Source organism: Bombyx mandarina, chromosome 25 (assembly GCF_030267445.1).
Source record: "Bombyx mandarina strain Sakado chromosome 25, ASM3026744v2".
Taxonomy (NCBI): domain Eukaryota; kingdom Metazoa; phylum Arthropoda; class Insecta; order Lepidoptera; family Bombycidae; genus Bombyx; species Bombyx mandarina.
In genome coordinates this window covers 10,904,754-10,927,228 of record NC_143231.1, presented here as the reverse complement: position 1 = coordinate 10,927,228, position 22,475 = coordinate 10,904,754, and the positions used below count along the sequence as shown (strand labels likewise).

At 36.5% G+C, this 22,475-nt stretch overlaps 1 protein-coding gene and 1 long non-coding RNA gene across 2 annotated transcripts in view; one reads left to right on the top strand and one right to left on the bottom strand.

The window, feature by feature from the left end:
* Nucleotides 1–3,050: 3,050 nt before the first annotated feature.
* On the top strand, nucleotides 3,051–5,896 carry LOC149499893 (uncharacterized). The gene is made up of 3 exons (XR_016325375.1): nucleotides 3,051–3,094; nucleotides 4,029–4,112; nucleotides 4,983–5,896. It is a non-coding gene; the product is annotated as an uncharacterized LOC149499893 (long non-coding RNA).
* A 3,312-nt stretch (nucleotides 5,897–9,208) lies between these two features.
* amon (prohormone processing protease amontillado) overlaps nucleotides 9,209–22,475 on the bottom strand; it is a 92,770-nt gene continuing 79,503 nt past the window's right edge. The window contains exons 8-14 of the mRNA XM_028178933.2: nucleotides 17,885–17,997; nucleotides 16,850–17,050; nucleotides 15,605–15,680; nucleotides 15,335–15,492; nucleotides 14,513–14,677; nucleotides 13,491–13,608; nucleotides 9,209–12,689 (exon numbers count right to left, since the gene is read on the bottom strand). Coding sequence (XP_028034734.2) covers nucleotides 12,516–12,689; nucleotides 13,491–13,608; nucleotides 14,513–14,677; nucleotides 15,335–15,492; nucleotides 15,605–15,680; nucleotides 16,850–17,050; nucleotides 17,885–17,997 — 1,005 coding nt within the window. The 3' untranslated portion in view covers nucleotides 9,209–12,515. The remainder of the gene's footprint in view (nucleotides 12,690–13,490; nucleotides 13,609–14,512; nucleotides 14,678–15,334; nucleotides 15,493–15,604; nucleotides 15,681–16,849; nucleotides 17,051–17,884; nucleotides 17,998–22,475) is intronic.

Below are 22,475 nucleotides of genomic sequence, written 5' to 3'. Positions count from 1 at the left end.
CCGAGTAATGTTGTACGTAACAATAGCACCATTGTTAAGGGTAAATAAGAGAACAAGCCCAAAATAGGATGTTGACGTACAATGTAATTGATACTTAGACTTCTTAGATCTTAGGGTGGGCGAAGCCCCTTATATCGATATCTATAGGCTCCGGTTGCCAAGGCAATGAAATTATCTTACCACAGATAAGAAACATCATAATCTTTGTACTATAAAAGCTGACTTAGAACTCTTTCCTCATGGTGGGTACCGGCGTTGACATTGTTGATGTCTATGGGCTCTGATAACCACTTATTTATTTAAAAAAAGTACTGCCACATCACAAACATTTAACATGGAAAATAACTTAAACTATTTAATTTATGGCCTGATGCATAATAACAAATAATAATAATACCAGTTAGGCCTTAAGCTCGTCGATTCGTGTAATCAATAATAAAAAAACCAAGTTAGAAAGACTAAAAGCTCAAGCACCGATATCCAATCGTGCGGACACAATTTCATTATCCTTTATCGAAAAGACGCTTTCCGGAAAACGTGATATTTCAATTATTGGTAAACAAAAAAAGAGAAGGAAAGAAAAAACGTGACGAACAACACATCTAACCAAGCTGAATGAAAGAATAGACTTCGATCAAGCTTCAATAAGCCTATTATAAAAAAAGATTCGAACGAACCAAAGGAAATATTCGCTAAACGAAAATAGGAACTCAAGTGGAATGTATAAAATGTTTTCTTCGTGAAAGAAACGTCTGGTACATCAACGCCAGATTCCGGCTGGATGTTTACACTGATGTAGTGTTTTACTTAGAGATGTACGTATGAAATGCATTATTTGGTTAATGAATTGATTGAGGACTATGATGGATTTTTAATTAAACACTATTTTTAATTAAATTCGCGTTTAACGCGATGATTGATCGTTAAACTGTATTGCATAAGATGCGAGCACGCTCGACTTGAAATTTTCATTCTAAAATTTAAAATTTTCTAATTAAATTCTAAAACGGGTGTACTGTACTCGAGATATAAACTATGTTTTTCAATTTAATAAAAACCTGTCGTTCCGTTGCTCCCTCACATTGTAAGACACGGACAAAAACATTTTCGTCTTATTAAATACCAATCGAATATTTAAAACGCTCAAAAAAAAATTAACCTTGAAGATTTTCCATTAAAGCCAGTGACAGAAAAAAGGGTTGAGTCGGCTTTGTGTTAAGTGCTCTTGAAAACAAAAGAATAGAACACGTTTTTGTCATCTCGAACTCTTTCTATAAAAACTTATACGATATTTTACCATTTGTCATAAGATATTGGATGCTATTAGCTTCTTTTTTTTATTATACTATTTTCGCCCAAACACTTATCTTCAATACTTACAGGCGATTCAAGCAAAGTGCTCCAATTTACTTGAATCGTTTTGTGCCGCCATCACACGAATCTCCTTTTTAAGTAACCGAGAAATTTCACTATTGAATGAGCAAACAAGCCATTTCAAAGTCTGAGCACTTCTTACACCGTTTACGTGTATACTCCGTTTAAAAATACTCGTAAGATAAATATTTTTGGTCGACTTTCATTGTGTTTTAAACGCGGTGCTCTCATTCTTGATACTTTAAGAGACGTTTTTGACATAAAACCGTCAACAAATAGTAGATAACTCGTATTTTCGGCTAATGTAATATTTAGCTACTAGAACAATATGCGCTACAGCGGACCCGTATCTTCATTTCCACAAATATGCCTTAGATACTGAACGAAAAGGATTGTAGCATATTATTGTGCACGTGGTCAAGCAATTAAATTCCATTACACACATTTTCTCAAAAAGGTCCTTTTCTAAAATATCATGTTTAGGAATATAAGTTTGTTGCTAAATCAAAGCCGTTTTTTTTTTTAATGGATTATAAATTACTAGCTGTACCCATCCGCTTCGCTGGGCATTTAAAATTAACATTATTATTTCTCACCCCCACAAAGATTCTCATCATTAACGCAACTGGTATAGGGAGTCCAATACTCATATAAACATTAGCCTATCCATTAAGTACATGTATTTTCTAAATGGGTACCAAGTTTCAAGTCAATCGGATGCACGGTTCAGTAGTTATAACGGAACATCCGTAAAAACCACTGTAAATTTATATATTAGTATAGATTTTAAGTTAATTTGAAATCCGTCAAAAAAATATATTCTTTCTGTCTTCTAGCTCTCAAGTGCTCAACCTCTTTGTATGACTTCAGCACCCGATTTTTCTTAGAATGATTCAGCAACGACTTACGCTTGATGTTTAAACGTTGAGTTTGAGCTCTGGCAATCACGTTAGGATATTAATTTAAATTTTTAGATAAATTAGAAAAAAAAAACTGTGTGAATTAAATACGCGGCTAGTGACGAGATTATTGAGAAAAATTCCGATTCGAACAATCTTTGCCGAGAAAAGTAAATTCTTTCTTAAATATGTACTTGTTTTTTATTTGATCACCTAGGAACGTTTTCCCTATAGTTCCATAAATAATATATTACATAAGACTTAAAACTTTGGTTATAAATTCTTTAATATATATTTTTTTTAATTGCTTAGATGTGTGGACGAACTCACAGCCCACGTGGTATTTAAGTGGTTACTGGAGCCCATAGACATCTACAACGTAAATGCGCCACCCACCTTGAGATATAAGTTCTAAGGTCTCAGGTATAGTTACACGGCTGCTCCAATCTTCAAACCGAAACGCATTATTGCTTCACGGCAGAAATAGGCAGGGCGGTGGTACCTACCCGCGCGGACTCTCAAGAGGTCCTACTACCAGTAATTACGCAAATTATAATTAAATTGTATGACACATGTGTTTTTTTAACAACAGATAGTTTGTCTAAACTATCTGTTGTTAAACGGTTATCGAAGCCCGTGGATTTCAACGAGAATAACGTTGAATAACGTGAAATAAAAGGCTCATTTAAGAATTCCGATATCTTATTATACAAACTTCGCATTTCTTTTCGTATTAGGAAATAAATTAAGTTTACTTTACTGGTTAAGTTTACTTTACGTTGTGGTCAGACGACACCGCCCTAGATCCGTGCCCATCACACGTAAGTTTTAACTATACAAAAAAAACTGTGAACGGTCGGTTCGTTTATTTGTCGTATATTTCGTTTGTCTTTTTAGCCCACTGTGTTTCTCGCCGAATCTTCTCAGTGGGTCGCGTTTCCGATTTAGTGGTAGATTCTGCGAAGCACTGCTTTTGCTAGGGTCAGTATTAGCATCACTCCGGTTTGAGTCCCGTGAGCTCACCTACTAGTTAAGGTTACGCTGAAATAGCCTCTCAAGGCTCTTGAGGCAAGCTATCAGCTTAGGTAAGAAAAAAATGTCTTTTTATGAAGGCATTTAAAAGAATCATCACTGCCAGTGGCGTTCGTCCTCTTCCATTTCTTTTCTTTTGTTTTTTTCCGAATCACCTATCAAGTCTCTGTCTTCATCTATGTCTGGTCGTTGTGGCTCGTATGTCCTGTCAAGGAGGTTGCAGGCCACGACATTTTGTAAATCTTACTAATTCAATATGAAAATATACACTGTTTTTTTAAATATAGAATAATCTAATTAAAGCGTATTAATTTTAAGTGAAACGGCGCGTCCGCACGGGCGGCTCCTACTGCTATTCCTACCACTACCGCAATACACTTATAATTTCCAATTCGTAGCGGAAGTAGCTGGGTACGTCAGAGCAGTCAAGAGCCGGACGATTCTTTTTGTATTAATCGCGCGACATCATTACCAAACTCGGCAGAACGCTACGTCATTACGTGTGATGTCATTTAGGGCTAAAACAAAAGCAGACATAGATTATACATCAATATTGGCTATATATAAAATCATTATTATTATTTCACCAAAGTTATAGCTACTTCTTTAAATTCTATCGTTAATTTCATTACTATTTGAGGTCATTGCTATCTGTGGATCCCAATATCGGCTGAACAGCCGGTAGAGACGGAGCTTACTAATGACTTGATGTATACATTGCAGCAGTACCAACAGCTCCGAGAGAGTCGTCTCTACCACCCTACGACAATCCTGCGTACAAACTAGAATTACAACAGGAGACAATGGGTGACTATTATACTCTTCTAATTAGTTATTTTTATATTAATAACTTTTTTTTAATAACGTGTCTGTTCGTCTTGACTTTGACGACTTTGACTTTGACTGTGACGACTTTTAACATGAGCATCTTAATGCAATGTACTTAGGTGGTCGTACTAAAGGTGACTTCAATATAAACTAGTTTCAATATAATTACAATATTGATTTGTTGATATTGCTTAGTTGTATGAACTCAAAACTATTACATTCGATCTGAAATCAGAGGGTTTGATATGGCGACTCTTAGGTAAACTCATGTGCTACGATTTTTTTTTCAAACGAGCTTTGAGTACTGTCCTTAGACTCAACTCTCAATTCTCTTGACTTTAATTTCGATATCTTGTCTAAAGATGTTGAAATTAAAGATGTCGAAGTCGTATTGGCCTAAAGGATAAGACGTCCGGTGCATTCGTGTTGAGCGATGCACCGGTGTTCGAATCCTAGACGGGTACCAATTTTTCTAATGAAATACGTACTCAACAAATGTTCACGATTGACTTCCACGGTGAAGGATCATATAATAAAAATCAAACCCGCAAATTATAATTTGCATAATTACTGGTGGTAGGAGACCTCTTGTGAGTCCGCACGGGTGGATACCACAACCCTGCCTATTTCTGCCGTGAAGCAGTAATGCATTTCGGCTTAAAGGGTGGGGCAGCCGTTGTAACTATACTGAGTCCTTAAAACTTATATCTCAAGGTGGGTGGCGCATTTACGTTGTGGATGTCTATGGGCTCTAGTAACCATTTAACACCAGGTGGGCTGTGAGCTCGTCCACCCAACTAACCAATAAATAAATAAAACAGCGATTCCAACAGTAGCGTTTGTCCGCAGATCTCTGACAATTAAGTTCCCGTGAGCGTGGCGGTCTTAACGGGAATTCTGAACGCGGGATCGACGTACCGGACTCCCACAACGGGAGGACCAACACGGAGATGGGAGTCTGAACATCGAAACCAAACGTACGATTGATCACTTCAAAGAAAGATTTCCAGCTTCAAATCTAAGTGTCGATTTTTTTTCAATATGGTGGTTCTAAGGAAACGATTCGCACGCCATCTATTGTTGATAGTACTAAATCAAAAATTGACGTACCAATAACATTTATCCCCTCACTCGAATAAACGATAGACGAACGCAGATAAGACAACTAGAAGTCATGCGAACATACATTTTGTATCGAACAAAGAAACAATATTGCATTAAACGCTCAAAAACATAGAAAAAACAGAAATGGATTACCAATTCAAATTCAGAATTTTAAAAAAACAGCGACATCTATCCATGGCGATTGGAACTACTGAATCATGAGCGGTGACCCGTGCGAATGATGCTCGCGAACACGAAATCAATTATGGAGAAAATATTACACATATTTAAGAAACTGGGATTTCTAAATTATAATAGCATTAGTGTACACAAGAATATTAAGAATGTGAAAGTATTGTCGTTGGGTTAAACTTTTTTCAGTAATGGATAAAAAAATTGGCACAGGGATCTGGAATCGGCCGCGGAATCACACTTCCCTCGAATGTTTCAATGTTTTGTATGAAGACAACGGAAGTCGCGTGACACAACGCAATACTAAAACTCATATTCGGTTCTGTTTTGTGAAGATTAGTGACGTGCAATACTGAAATGCTTTTTTAATGTGATCAACCAAAGTGCGCGTTTGACTTGAGTGACTATAAACTGTTACACAGTGAATGTAAATATATAAGTGAAAATAAAGTTTTGTACCAGATTTATTACTTTGTTTCATATTATTGTGTTTATTGTTGGTAAATGATAACGTGAACTTTTTTAGTTTCGCTATGTCGTTTGTAGAATGCATAGCTTCGAGAGTAGACAAGTACCAAATAATTTACAGATTTTCTGACAAACAAATACATAAACATATCATTATGTAAATTACGAGATTAACTTGGCCATGCTTCGAGTTTGTCCAACAACGATGAACCCAATTTCTTTTTCTACTTTATTTTTTTCTACTTATATCTCGTAATACACAGAAAATCCATGACAGGTTCATATATTTTAAAATGCCGCTCAAATTTGACAGTTCAACAGGTGACATCATTGAAGTCAAAACAAACGGTGGGGTAACATCATAGGGTAACATAAGAATAACGAGGATTCACAGATAATAAATACACTACGTGTCATAGAAAATACACCTAATATGTTCCATGCCCATTTTAGCAACACTATTTTACCGATGCATATATTATAGCCGGAGAATACCAGATAATCTACACACTTCTGACGTCACATTACGATTATGACTTTTTGGCGGGAACGCGAGGAGTGAAGTTGTGTGATTTGTTTTATTTTGTCTATTTAGTGTTTCTTCGGGTTTAAATGTGTAATAATGGTGGTTTATTAACTGTTTAATATCTGTGAAAGTGCACAAATGTGGGAAAATGAAACTAAGCCGCTGGACGTAGCTTCTCGGGATCCTCCAAAAAGTCCACTGAAAAAATCTTAGTAAATGACCACCATTTTACTGAGATTATATTTCATCCCATATCATCTCATCTCATTTCATCCCAGTTGATTAGTGTCTCAAATTAATTGTCTTCATTTCATTTCACTCCATAAAATAATTTTTCATAAAAATATGAATAATATAAATTAATATAAGACATGACTTAAAGGTCTCAGTTACCAGGTCATAATATCTCTAAAAAAAACATTATAATTATTAAGATGACATCGCTTAAACCAGCGGTCGGAGAACTTTTTTAATTATTACCCCAAAATATTTTCGTGTAAGTTGATATTACCCCATGGCGAAGAACAAAAAAAAAACGATATCGCTTCTTTTTACTATCTTTCATATTATAGCCTCCATGATAATTTTGAAAAGAAAACAATAACAAAAAATTTAACGATTCTAAAGTAGTTTCACTTCAAATTATATTTTTTACTCACAAAAGTTTCATTTTTACCCCCCAAAATTTCATTTTCCCCAATTTGGGGTAATTTACCCTGATTCCCCGACCGCTGGCTTAGACGATTTATTAGCTATTGATTATACAGTTGCATGTCTGATGAGCTGCAGTTTTGACGATACGTTTCTGAGTGTGCGAGTACCAGCGGCGGATCCAGGGGGGGGGGTCATGGGGTCATGACCCCCCTGAGCTGGTTCCAGGACTTAGGTGAACCACTAATTGAACATAATGATTTTATTTATATATTTTGTCACTATACAGATTTTATGTAACTAAATACCTTCAATATTTAATTAATTTAATATAATATAATAACTTTGTATGATGGCAAGCGTTTGGGAACGAGCGCATCGAAAATTTGACTATGTGACCCCCTCCTGGCGCCAAAGCTGGATCCGCCCTTGGCGAGTACTAACTTAATGCCGACTATCTCGGTAAGCAATTTATCCAAAGTGAAGCGAGACATCAAGATGCTTACTTTTGGTAGTATGTAAGTTGTGTGTCGACACACGAAACCCCAAAAGTTGCTTACTCGTTCAAAGTATCTCATCGTGTGGATATTTATGTGGGGTTTTATATTCAGGGTGGGCCAGTGAAACGGTTGATCACTTCACACAAACTTGATTCTTTATTTCGTCTTAATCGTCTTAATCTATGTAACTCAAATATAAATGTCTTGCTTCTTCAGAGTTACACCGTGTCTGTCTGTCTGCCGTCGCGTAGGGCAACTACCCTCTTCTCGCTTCAAAAATAAAACTAAGTGTTCCGCATTCAATTGCCGTCTTTCTTACTCCCTAACACGACATTTCCTATCTCTCTCACTCAGTCATGCTCCATATCTGTCATCTCTCCATATCGCTCCGTTCCGTTCCTTCATTTTTAGTAAATATTACCTTCAAATAGATTCAGCGGAATTTTTTGGACACAAAAATGTCCAGCGATGCCACTTCTAAACAGAGTTATCGGAAAATAATTCTTATTTTAAGTGACTTTATTGGAAAACAGAATTAGTTTTTCCGATTCTAGATATAGCAGGTGACGTCATTCTGTCTTTGAAGTCTAGATATTGACTGAGGTTTGTGATCTATATAAAATTCAGACAATAAAACCGACCGACCTTATGTAAATATTATTCCATGCTTATGTTAACTGCAAACTATTTTGTATATTAAAGGACTTTTGTAACGGACGTCAGTAGGTGTATTTTAAAAAAACTTAAGTATCTGATGTGTATTCTAATCACGATGAAATAACATAATTTTATCATAGAATCAAATCTTCGAAGTTTGCACATTGACCGCGCCGACGATTGCGATGTCATCGGAACTCGGCTAACTTCGTGCCATTTTTTTTTTGTTTAGATGGGTGGACGAGCTTACAGCCCACCTGGTGTTAAGTGGTTACTGGAGCTCATAGATATCTACGACGTAAATGCGCCACCCACCTTGATATAAGTTCTAAGGTCTCGGTATAGTTATAACGGCTGCCCCTCCCTTCAAACCGAAACGCATTACTGCTTCACGGTAGAAATAGGCTACGACAGAGCCCAGCCGATGGAGGCGCATAGACGCCATCACACACTTAACAACCAGCCTTCTTGATTAGCGGTGCCTCCGTCCTAAGTACTATCACTCGTTTTCGTTTGCTAACGTCAAGAGAAGATTTCTAAATTGTTCTAAGACAACAAAAGTGATTGGTGTACTCAATATTTCTCTTAGCACGATCACTCTATTCGCCCCTGCGATGTCTGATGATGATGTTAATAATTGTGGCTTCTCCGACAAATACATAATAGTGGTTATCAGTCTCAAGGTGCAGCGCCGTTTTTTCAATGTAATGAGCTCTGGTAATTCGCTCATATTTACGACTAATTAGCACGAGAATATCAGAAGGCGAATGCTCCTTTACCTAATAACCCTGCCATTTAGTGCGTATTAGTTCCGATTTTGATTCCGGATTGAAGATGACAATCACACACTTGACAGCTTCACTAGAACTGTTTAGAAATCGATAAACAATTACCATTCGATTTTAAATCGAACCTTCCTTATGATTAGGAATACGGAATCGCTCAAGGGAAAAGGGTCGTTAATTACGAAAACTTCGTTTAATTCAAATACAACACCAAATCACATTATATTTCTATAATATTATTACATAATATATTCTTCTTTATATTTTTTTAAATTGTTAATATTTTATATTATACTATTAAGTTTTGATAAACTGTTATGCACACAAACTAGACGCACTTATATACTTAGACGGTATTTCAAGATAATATATGTATGTATTAGATAAAAACATTCATAAATACTACGAGTGTTAAATTATTTATAAGAAAATAGATAAAGTACGCCAAAAACAATTTGTTTCCGCTTTAGCTGGGCCCCAAGGGAAGATTTATTTGCGTATTTATCAAATATATATTATATTCTTTTAAAACCTTAAATATTAAAGATACATTTCCTAATATACGTTTTTTTATTAATATTCTAGTGTTTTTGTTGGCAAACATTAAAATAAATATTTCAAATGAATGAAAGTATCAAATGTGCCTCGTCTAGCTGGGTTAAACAAGGTTCATTTGATTAATCAAAAATATGATGTATTAACAAACGGTACACTAATAACAATTACAAATTATGAAAACATTTAACACAAAAATAGCTTATTAGATTTTGTTTAAATCATTTTCAAGTAATTAAGTACGTACGTACGTTTTGGTCGGATTTATTTTATGTGATATGTTGAACGTGTGGTCGTTTATTTAAATAAAAGTTCTCTACGAAAATGTAAAGAAAATGTTTACTCAATTTTTATTTCTAAATGATGGAATGTTAATTTTTTTTTATTACATCTTTTTTCTTGAGCGATGTTATGATATTTATTAACATTAACTCACTTTTCTTAGACCACTATTTTTTAATTACCAGAAAAGTAAAAATCGAATATGTATTAATGATGAAATAAGATATCGACGCTTGAAAAGCAAACGTGACTAAGCGACAATGCGTGAACTTTACAGTAGACTAATAATAATTTAAAGTTGAAATACCTGAAAACAATTTTTATTTTAACGAATCTAGCTGTACTAGAATCTAGCTAGTAGCTGTAGGATTGAAATTATATTAATAGACCTAGAAATATATATTTTTTTGCGCATCGAATGTGGTTATTGCCTATCATTAATGTACAAAGCCGTTATTGTCGCTTAGTCATGTTTGCCTTTCAAGCGTCGATATGATTAAATATGGTTTGTTATTATTTAAGTATGTGTATATCTATAGACATAACAAAAGAAACACTAACGTAAAATTACCTCACAAAACCGATTTTTTTGGTAATTTTCCTTCATTCATTGTAACAAGCTTCATTGTAACACTGAAAGAATTTCATTTAATCACTTTCAGTACTAAATGTGGTAAGGTATGTAATTAGAGACGCGTACCGCTCTGGAATGCTCTTTCATATTATGTGGAAGTTAAATTGATTTTTGTTCGCGTGATGATGAGGTCATCATATCCACCATAAAATAGCCGGAGTCCGGGCTCAGTGGTGTAAATTGGGAGAGGCCCATGTCCAGCAATGGACGGCTGTGGGCTGTTGCTGCTAGTGATAATGATAGTGATGATAAGGAGATGATTTATCTTTTGTAAAGAAAAAAGGTTTCATTGTAGATTTTAGCCGAAGTCATAACAAGCAGTTTGGATTAGAAAAGAAAACTAGTAATAGTATTATTAGAATAAGTTAGTATTAGTAGAATAAGAATAAGACTTATTAGGTACAGCGGCATCATTCTACATACTTTATGGGTTATTAGCGCTCCTTCCTGTGTTAGAAAATTGTGTGACTTTAAAATGAGTGCTTTTAAAATCAATAGATCATATTTCCTGCAATAAAAAAATGTATACAGACATACAAGATTTTCTAGGACGTACAATAATTATATAAGAAGCATAACGAGGGCATTTGTGTACATATCAAAAGATTTACTACTAACCTAAAATCATCGAATTCCAAGTTGACAAAATAATGAAATTTTTGAAATATAGCTTTCTCTTTCTCTTTCTCTCTTTCTCTCTCTCTCTCTGTGTCTCTCGTATTAAATAAATATAATTTAAGAGTGAGAACAAAAAAAACAATTTGAAAGCAAGTTCTTTCATGAATTAGGTATCAATAATAAATAAAAATAAATTATAATAAATCATGTTTCGGCGAATCCTCTTTGATTAAATACATCTTTATTTCATTTTTAACAGTATCATTTAAAGTGCCGCATTAATGTCTAAAAGTTGGTGAATATATTACTAACATTCAATTATGGAAGATAAATTCATTAAAACTGCTCCCTTAAAACACATTGAGAATAAATATAGTATAACTTTTATAACAAAATTTGAACGTTACAAATGATTGACGAAATATAAATTAAATACATAATAAAATGCGATACATCTAATTTGCAATATACTATTAACCTAGCGTATTTTTTATTTCATAGCGTTGTTCATTTCCGAATACATTCTTTTTTTTTGTAAAAATAAATATTTCTCTTCTAAACGAGTTGCTTCTATACTTATTTTTGTACTATTACAAGTGACTGCAGAATCATAACATGGTTAATTGGAAACAATATATTTACTTAAAATACATGTAATGTTTAATGTAACATCAGAAGACCTACGATGAAAAAATATAGTTTTATCTCACGGCCCGACCCGATCAAAAAACATGGAAATCAATACGCACACCGATGTCCACGTCAACCACACAGATAATTTATACGGGACGCATATTAGCAACAGAATTCCGTACCGGTATAGTTCCAGTGTGCTTAGTGCGAGTTTGTTTAACATTCTCGATAGCGTAAAAGTTAGCTCATATTTATATATGGAATGGGGTCGTTTGTCGCTTGCGACGAAGGGCTCGACGAGTAAATTAACTCTCAGACACAGCCCACTGAGTTTCTCGCCGGATCTTCTCAGTGGGTCGCGTTTCCGATCCGGTGGTAGATTCTGCGAAGCACGGCTCTTGCTAGAGTTCGTGTTAGCAACGTCGTCAGGTTTGAACCCCGTGAGCTTACCTACTAGTTAAGGTTACGCTGATTATAGCCTCTCAAGGCTCTCAGCTTAGGTAGGAAAAAAAAAGCCTACGTTTGCCGTTAGGGGCGCTGTTTTCAACTGCATACAAAATTGCGTTAACTTTTACGCTATCGAGAACGTTAAAAAACTCTCACTAAGCACACAGACAGAAGCTCCTTTACATATTATTATTGCCTATAACTATAAACGAAGAAACGGCCGACTTGACAATACGAAGACACCGTTTGGTTACCGAGGTTGTTATGCGCGTTCGTAAGTCTCCTGAAAGTGAAATGATAGAAGGTATGCGTCCGCGAGATCGGGTGCTGTTACTTGGCGAGCGCGTCCTCGTGTGCTTTCTTGACGACGGCGAGCTTGGAGTGCGGGTCCTGAGGCTGGAGTTGGGCGTAGGGCGGCGCGCGCGTGCCGTGCAGCACTAGCGACCAGCCGCGCACCCAGCCCGACCACTCGCCCCCCGACGAGCCCCCACCGTTGTACCGAGCCTGACGCAACATTCACTCTCTTAAGGTACGAATCCATTGGCCGCGCCGGACGTACCGCACGCAACGGATTTTATTTTGCTTTGTATTTTTTGCTCATAAATGCCGGCGTGCGGTGCGTCCGGCGAGGGCCAATGGAGGCGTACCTTTAGGCTAGCCGCACACACAAAACATTATTGTCAATAATATTGAGTGTGTGCGCCCTATATTGTGGCAGTGTACATTATTATGGATTATTCGGAAATTCTGATTTTGTCACATCAATATCGAGGGGAGGCAAGAGTATTGTCAATAATATTGACGTGTACGGGCGCACAGCAAATTTTAATTGAGGAAAAGATTACAATGCGAGCGGGCGTTCGTACGTTCGTGTTATTTGTTCAAAATGGAAGAGGAAAATAGTAATCATTGCAACATCGTTTTGTGTGTGCGGCTAGCTTTACTATTTAAGGAAACTTAAACATTTAAAATCTCTTAAAATTTTCCGCCCAAAAGTGTTTTGACTAATAATCATTTACAGTCAATTACAGTTTTGTTTATAAGTTTTATTATTAAACGACCAGTCGTCCAGCTTAAGAGTTGCCATGGGAATTGGATCGGAAAGATTAGAATATGAGTTCTAGTGCAGTCTGATGATGCTAAGTAGTCCATAGACACCGGAAAAAGCTGGTGGTAAATGCCGTCACCCATCTCTGGTGGCACATCTGGTCTGATAAGATAGCGGTTTTTCATTGCTCATTCAAAGCTGGAGAGGCAACACGACGCTCATTAACCATCTAATGAAAGGAATCAAAAAATTGTCACCTCTAGGATCCATGTGCCCTGTGGATATTCTCCCCATGTATGTGTGGTCATGAAGGGCCACTTTGTGAAGCCGTCCCGGGAGTCGCCATCGTTGGCCCGTCTGCTTAATATCATGGATCTGCAGCAGAAAATTACAATTTATGAACAATGTTGTTTCTATCGCTGAGATGGGTGGACGAGGCTATCGGAGCCTATAGACATCAACAACGGAAATCCCGCCACCGACCTTGAGATGTGTGTGGCTTCCGCATTCTTTAAAACGAAACGCATTATTGCTTAACGGCAGAAATAGGAGGGGTGGTAGCCCAAGCGGGTTCACAAGACGCGATACTAACAGTATTGTTACGCCGGTAAGAGTAACGCCATATATCGCCGAATAGTCGAACGAATATCGAAGAATCTAGAACGCTCGAGAAGTGCAATGCCATCTATTGTCAGATAGCAGAAACAATACTAGAGATGTGTGGAATATTCTCGATAGTTCTAGGGATGTAGTATCGACTATAAAAGCGTTGCAGGGATGGCACGCAGTTAGTCAGTAATCGGAACTATTTGAATCGAAACAACAAACGGATCACCTGAAGCGAAGCGGAAGAAGCGAATTGAGAATTTGAAAGTGTTTGTGAAGTCTTTTAAGTGTTGAATACAGTTTTTAGTTGTGCTTTGGTGGAATTTTATTTATCCCGAACCCCAGCGCGTAACACTATTAAACAAAACTAGATGATGACCGAGCTTTACTCGGTTTTTTTTTGATAACGCCATCTTGTTGTGTCTTTAAAGCGGTTAGTTGCCCTCAATTAAGAAAATTAGTATTATTATTCGCCAATAGATGTCGGGAAGAGTTGATTATTGAAAACACGAATAAAATAACATTTTCTGAAAATAAATCGTAGCTAGATCGATTTATCGCCCCCGAAATCCCCTGCATAATAAATTTTATGAAAATACAAGAATTGCTCGTTTAAAGGTATAAGATAATATATCAAAATTAGTTAATTATGCAGAGAGTTCTGAGTTGCCACCTGGTTCCCATCGGACTGGTGAGGAAGAACTCCAGGTCGCCGCGTCGCGTGCCGTTGGCGCTGACGACAGCCTGCACGTGTTCCAGGTAGCGCACCTCGCTGGGGGAGCCCGCGCATGCTGTGGTGTCGATCTTCAAGGTCACGCTGCCATCGGTCGGGATCTCGCTTCAATAAAACGCTTATTGTCATTTGAATGTCATTATATACCATTGTCATTTGAAGTCCGTACAAGTAATTACATCCTTTTTTAACATGAAGTATTTAACATTTCGGCTTGAACAATAACAATCGCTTCTATTTTTTTTTTTTTTTTTTGTATTGCCTTGATGGGTGAACGAGCTCACAGCCCACCTGGTGTTAAGTGGTTACTGGAGCCCATAGACATCCACAACGTAAATGCGCCACCCACCATATTACCTACATTTCCAAACCGCGTGTCTCAAGATGAATTACGGAATGCACGTTGTGACTTTTTGACCTTGTAGGCAGACGAGCACACGGCCCACCTGATGGTGAGTGGTTACCGACGCTCATGGATGTTAACAATACTACCAAGGGCAGATGACAATATTGGAAAAACTGCAAATACTTATCCCCGCAAAAACACTGCTTTGTATTGTATGAGAAATTTCTAGTATACCCACGTCTGACCAATATAAATTTAATCCAGTTTCAATGCTCTCATTGTTATATATATAACTACATTTATTCTGAACATCAGCTAATCAATACTTCTTTTTTAATAAGCGTCAGTGAATTTGCCCAAGCTATAATTATTAAACGCAACAGAAGTTTCGTAATTGATAACAAAGAATGCCTCACGTGTGAGTATTAACAGATCCGGCTTCACAATGATATCTCGGAGGCACGGAGCGCCAATTAGCAGCCAGAGCGGTCATCGCACCGGCGTCCAGTACTCCAAAACCGAACAAGTGATTGAATTCTAAGCCCACTCCATTCATAGTCCAGTGAAAACGTCCCTAAGGAACAGAAGGAAGGATTGTCAATGGTGAACATTCTATTTAGAACTATTTCTTGTTCCTTTCTTTTTTAGGAAGCCACTTAAAATATAAGTACAAAAGTTAATAGTACCTTTGCATCGTACAGCGAATTTCTTTTCGAAGTCAATACTGTTAGATGTTGGATGTCGCGCCACGTCAGATTCGGACTGAAAATAGTTTAATATGAAGTAATTTTTGATGATAAAAAACCAACAGTAAACATAGATTTTGTGTCCTTTTTTATTAATTTTTTGTTGAAACTAAATTTTTTTATAAATCTTCGCCGATATTTTAAACAATAAGTAAGCTAAATAAGCAAGTGTTTTTAAGCTATTGCATAGCTTTTATCGCAGGCTTTGACCGCGGCGACCGAATCAAGAAATTCCGTAACGAAAATGAAACCTAACACCCCCTACTCCGCCTAGCATGTAGCTCTCATTCAACACATTCACAACACGTTGCGCTTGTGTAGTGTTTGTGAATAAGCGAGTGTCGTGACGTCGCACTGCATGCGCATCATGAAAAGCCTGCCCATCTCTCTCTCGCGCGGTCTACCTTATGAGTGTGAAGGGGACAGTTAATGTTTTGCTTTTGTTAATGTTTATAAATATAGCGTGGTCTTATTTCATTATTGTTTTAATATTTAATTATTATTGTCTAATTATAATTGCATAAGTTGTAAAAAAATGCTATGCAATAACTGTACCGCGGCAGTCCCCGAGTGGCACACATTTTTTTTTTTTTTGTATTTGTACTTACTACTTGTAACGACTACTTTTACGATTCAATCTTGCATTTATGATTCTCATTATAAATAATATTATTTCCGAAGTTTCGAACAGAGTTTTCGTGGTCACCGAAGACTAAATTGTTGTTTGTCGACCATTTAATATTGTGCAAATTAGATAGATAAGAACAAATATTTTATGATTAATCGAAAAACTGTACTGAAATCGAAAGGTATATCGTCTTCTCGCATTAAAACTGTATAATCTCAAAACTTACTAATTTTACAGGAGAGTGTTCTAAAGGCTTAAAACATGTGATATTTTTAATATTAATTACCTTGCAATTTTCATTTTTTTTTTACCTGTTACATTATATGTCTTTTAAATTAAGATAAAATTATGTATTAATTTTGTTAATAGTAGTCAAAACATAGGTAAACTAAGAAACAAAAAACTAAACCTAAACTGCGCTCTTTTGGCAGTATTTATGAGAAAAATATTGGTGATTCCAAATGATTCCGCATATTAACTCAATTTCGAATATTTTTGGAAATGGTACACTTTTATTGCGAAAAGACGATACATGATGTCGTGAAATGATGACTCACTTGGCATGTAAGGCCAGAGCGAATACCCCAGCAGCTTCCGGCGCCGCGGCAGACGTTCCCGAGTGGGTCGCAGTACATTTTCCGTACAAATCAGTGGTCGCCACTCCAGTACTGGGATCGCGAGCACCGTTGCTGAATGTGCTCGCGAGCGTAGACGAACATGATTCGTCGTAATGCGCGTTTTGACCGTCATTTATTGCACTGTAAAAAGAACAAAGACGTTTAATGAAAATAAATCAATATTTTTTTATTGCTTAGATGGGTGGACGAGCTCACAGCCCACAAGTGGTTACTGGAACCCATAGAAATCTACAATTTAAATGCGCCACCCACCTTGAGATAAAAGTTCTAAGGTCTCAGTATAGTTACAACGGCTGCCCCACCCTTCAAAACCGAAACGCATTACTGCTTTACGGCAGAAATAGGCGGAGTGGTGGTACCTACCCGCGCGGACTCACAAGAGTGTCCTACCAGCAGTAAAAAAAAATATTATTTATTTTTACTGACAACTGGATAGGTCAATAGTGACCAATATTTGTGGATAGAGGATCTCGCTTAAGGGTTAATGGATCGCGAACGTACATATATACGGTGTCAACATCCGATAAGTCCATACTTAGTTTCCTGGTTTCGTCTATAGTAATAGCCCTACACTACTTTCCTACCTCACCTTACTGGTGGTAGGACCTCTAGTGAGTCCGCGCGGGTAGGTACCATCACCCTGCCTATTTCTGACGTGAAGCAGTAATGCGTTTCGGTTTGAAGGGTGGGGCAGCCGTTGTAACTATACTTGAGATCTTAGAACTTATATCTCAAGGTGAGTGGTGCATTTATGTCGTGATGTCTATGGGCTCCAGTAACCACTTAACACCAGGTGGACTGTGAGCTCGTCCATCCATCTAAGCAATAAAAAAAGTCACCTCTAGTCCTAGTGACCGGTAATTGCAAAACCCCATGCATTCTTAACAGGTACAGATCACATTAGAAATCCGAACGTATTCAACTTGGAACGTTTTTCAAAGTTAAACTACCCACCTATTAATTGAAATAGTCCACATAGACGCAGCGTAGCCATCACAATTGCAGTCGTCATCCTCGCCCCCATCACCACTCGCCCATACGTAGATATTACCGAGGCCATTACGACCCTGGAACAAAATTTTTAAATATCGAAAATTATTAATTCTCATTATTTTCTGTTGAGTCTTAGAAGAAAAAAAAAAGGTCGTGTCTCATGGACATCCGGTTAGAACGGAGCTCCTTTTGGTATTATTTTTTGTGTGTTTATATTAAGTGGTGACTAAAGTGAAAAATAAAGAGTCAGTATAAAATAATAAAAGGAATGAAATAAAATTTGAATAAATTGGAATAAAGTTAGTAATGCTGGTGAATTTCTGAAATAATAATGAGAAAAAATAAACGGTATTTTATAATTTATTATAAATATTCTCTAAAAATTGAAGACAACCTGAACCAATAGAAAAAGGTTTCAATATCCTAGGCGATTGGTGTGTCTCTAATCAATGCACAAAGATATCGGGTTTTCATGTCGTTTTTCATTGTTATACTTTTTTCGGACTAACCCCTCAGCCAACAAAACCCTATCCTTCTCTGTAAATTATTATGTAAACTTAAATGCCATTTAATTATTTAATAATTTTAAACTATAAAACATATTCAATGGCTTTGTTTATATTTTCATGATGCATAACTAAACCTAGCCATTTCAGAAACCATAAAATCAATAAACTGCACTAAACATGAGAAAATAAAATATTAGTTTACTAAAATTCTTCTCTTAATATACTTATTATCTGCAATATCATACAGACAAACAAAACTTTTTAATGACGGATCTGCTTATTCTTGACCTTTTGTAAGCTCATAATCTCAACGTAAGTCAGATGATCAACAAGCTTAAAGCCTCATTAACTTTTCCGTTTGGTACTTGTGTAGCTTTTCAGAGCTGAAAAGAAATGGCGTACGGACTACGGGTCGGAAATGAGGCTCGCTTAGTGATGACTGGTTCTAGTAGCGATAGAGTAATAGCCGATGTTAAGTAGCTGCCGATCAGAAAACACATAGCTGGTTTTAAAAATTGCATTTGGCTCCATACCTACTTTGTGTAATGCAATCACAGCGATTCGGTTCTCTTTATTGCCCCACTCCATTTTAATATTGTACAATGTATTGGCGCCAAAATGAGAAAACTCAATGAGAAATCATATAAAAATGACAGATTCCAAATTCAAATGTAATATTTTGTTTATTTTTAATTGTAACAGTATTTATGGCCAGACTAAGTATACTGAGACTTTAGAACTCATATCTCAAGGTGGGTGACGGCATTTACGTTGTAGATGTCTATGGGCTCCGGTAACCACTTAAAACCAGGCAGGGTGTCCATCCATATATGCAATAAATAAATAAAAATCCAGCAACTGCACGTCACTGAATTGAAGATGCTGCGTAGGATGTGTGGCGATACGCGACTATATAGCATTCGTAACGACTACATCTCCGGCAGCGTTGGAGTTCATGATGTAGCAGATAAGGAAAGTCATCTCCGATGGTCCGGCCGCATAAGCCACAGGCCCCCAGACGACGTCGGAAACAGATATCTCAACCTCTTCGTTCTAGGTCCAAGACCCCGCGGTAGGCCAAATAAACGCTGGTTGAATGTGGTAAAAGAGGATATGGAGGAGAATAACCTCACCCAAAAGGATGCCGAAGACCGGGCAAGATTTAAGAAGAAAAGCGGACCCTGGGAGTAGACCGGGAAAACGCTAGGAAGAAGAAGCAACGCCAAACCATGTTCGTGGATGAATCACGTATTGAAAAGGAGTAATCTGACCTTTCCGAGTAATGTTGTACGTAACAATAGCACCATTGTTAAGGGTAAATAAGAGAACAAGCCCAAAATAGGATGTTGACGTACAATGTAATTGATACTTAGACTTCTTAGATCTTAGGGTGGGCGAAGCCCCTTATATCGATATCTATAGGCTCCGGTTGCCAAGGCAATGAAATTATCTTACCACAGATAAGAAACATCATAATCTTTGTACTATAAAAGCTGACTTAGAACTCTTTCCTCATGGTGGGTACCGGCGTTGACATTGTTGATGTCTATGGGCTCTGATAACCACTTATTTATTTAAAAAAAGTACTGCCACATCACAAACATTTAACATGGAAAATAACTTAAACTATTTAATTTATGGCCTGATGCATAATAACAAATAATAATAATACCAGTTAGGCCTTAAGCTCGTCGATTCGTGTAATCAATAATAAAAAAACCAAGTTAGAAAGACTAAAAGCTCAAGCACCGATATCCAATCGTGCGGACACAATTTCATTATCCTTTATCGAAAAGACGCTTTCCGGAAAACGTGATATTTCAATTATTGGTAAACAAAAAAAGAGAAGGAAAGAAAAAACGTGACGAACAACACATCTAACCAAGCTGAATGAAAGAATAGACTTCGATCAAGCTTCAATAAGCCTATTATAAAAAAAGATTCGAACGAACCAAAGGAAATATTCGCTAAACGAAAATAGGAACTCAAGTGGAATGTATAAAATGTTTTCTTCGTGAAAGAAACGTCTGGTACATCAACGCCAGATTCCGGCTGGATGTTTACACTGATGTAGTGTTTTACTTAGAGATGTACGTATGAAATGCATTATTTGGTTAATGAATTGATTGAGGACTATGATGGATTTTTAATTAAACACTATTTTTAATTAAATTCGCGTTTAACGCGATGATTGATCGTTAAACTGTATTGCATAAGATGCGAGCACGCTCGACTTGAAATTTTCATTCTAAAATTTAAAATTTTCTAATTAAATTCTAAAACGGGTGTACTGTACTCGAGATATAAACTATGTTTTTCAATTTAATAAAAACCTGTCGTTCCGTTGCTCCCTCACATTGTAAGACACGGACAAAAACATTTTCGTCTTATTAAATACCAATCGAATATTTAAAACGCTCAAAAAAAAATTAACCTTGAAGATTTTCCATTAAAGCCAGTGACAGAAAAAAGGGTTGAGTCGGCTTTGTGTTAAGTGCTCTTGAAAACAAAAGAATAGAACACGTTTTTGTCATCTCGAACTCTTTCTATAAAAACTTATACGATATTTTACCATTTGTCATAAGATATTGGATGCTATTAGCTTCTTTTTTTTATTATACTATTTTCGCCCAAACACTTATCTTCAATACTTACAGGCGATTCAAGCAAAGTGCTCCAATTTACTTGAATCGTTTTGTGCCGCCATCACACGAATCTCCTTTTTAAGTAACCGAGAAATTTCACTATTGAATGAGCAAACAAGCCATTTCAAAGTCTGAGCACTTCTTACACCGTTTACGTGTATACTCCGTTTAAAAATACTCGTAAGATAAATATTTTTGGTCGACTTTCATTGTGTTTTAAACGCGGTGCTCTCATTCTTGATACTTTAAGAGACGTTTTTGACATAAAACCGTCAACAAATAGTAGATAACTCGTATTTTCGGCTAATGTAATATTTAGCTACTAGAACAATATGCGCTACAGCGGACCCGTATCTTCATTTCCACAAATATGCCTTAGATACTGAACGAAAAGGATTGTAGCATATTATTGTGCACGTGGTCAAGCAATTAAATTCCATTACACACATTTTCTCAAAAAGGTCCTTTTCTAAAATATCATGTTTAGGAATATAAGTTTGTTGCTAAATCAAAGCCGTTTTTTTTTTTAATGGATTATAAATTACTAGCTGTACCCATCCGCTTCGCTGGGCATTTAAAATTAACATTATTATTTCTCACCCCCACAAAGATTCTCATCATTAACGCAACTGGTATAGGGAGTCCAATACTCATATAAACATTAGCCTATCCATTAAGTACATGTATTTTCTAAATGGGTACCAAGTTTCAAGTCAATCGGATGCACGGTTCAGTAGTTATAACGGAACATCCGTAAAAACCACTGTAAATTTATATATTAGTATAGATTTTAAGTTAATTTGAAATCCGTCAAAAAAATATATTCTTTCTGTCTTCTAGCTCTCAAGTGCTCAACCTCTTTGTATGACTTCAGCACCCGATTTTTCTTAGAATGATTCAGCAACGACTTACGCTTGATGTTTAAACGTTGAGTTTGAGCTCTGGCAATCACGTTAGGATATTAATTTAAATTTTTAGATAAATTAGAAAAAAAAAACTGTGTGAATTAAATACGCGGCTAGTGACGAGATTATTGAGAAAAATTCCGATTCGAACAATCTTTGCCGAGAAAAGTAAATTCTTTCTTAAATATGTACTTGTTTTTTATTTGATCACCTAGGAACGTTTTCCCTATAGTTCCATAAATAATATATTACATAAGACTTAAAACTTTGGTTATAAATTCTTTAATATATATTTTTTTTAATTGCTTAGATGTGTGGACGAACTCACAGCCCACGTGGTATTTAAGTGGTTACTGGAGCCCATAGACATCTACAACGTAAATGCGCCACCCACCTTGAGATATAAGTTCTAAGGTCTCAGGTATAGTTACACGGCTGCTCCAATCTTCAAACCGAAACGCATTATTGCTTCACGGCAGAAATAGGCAGGGCG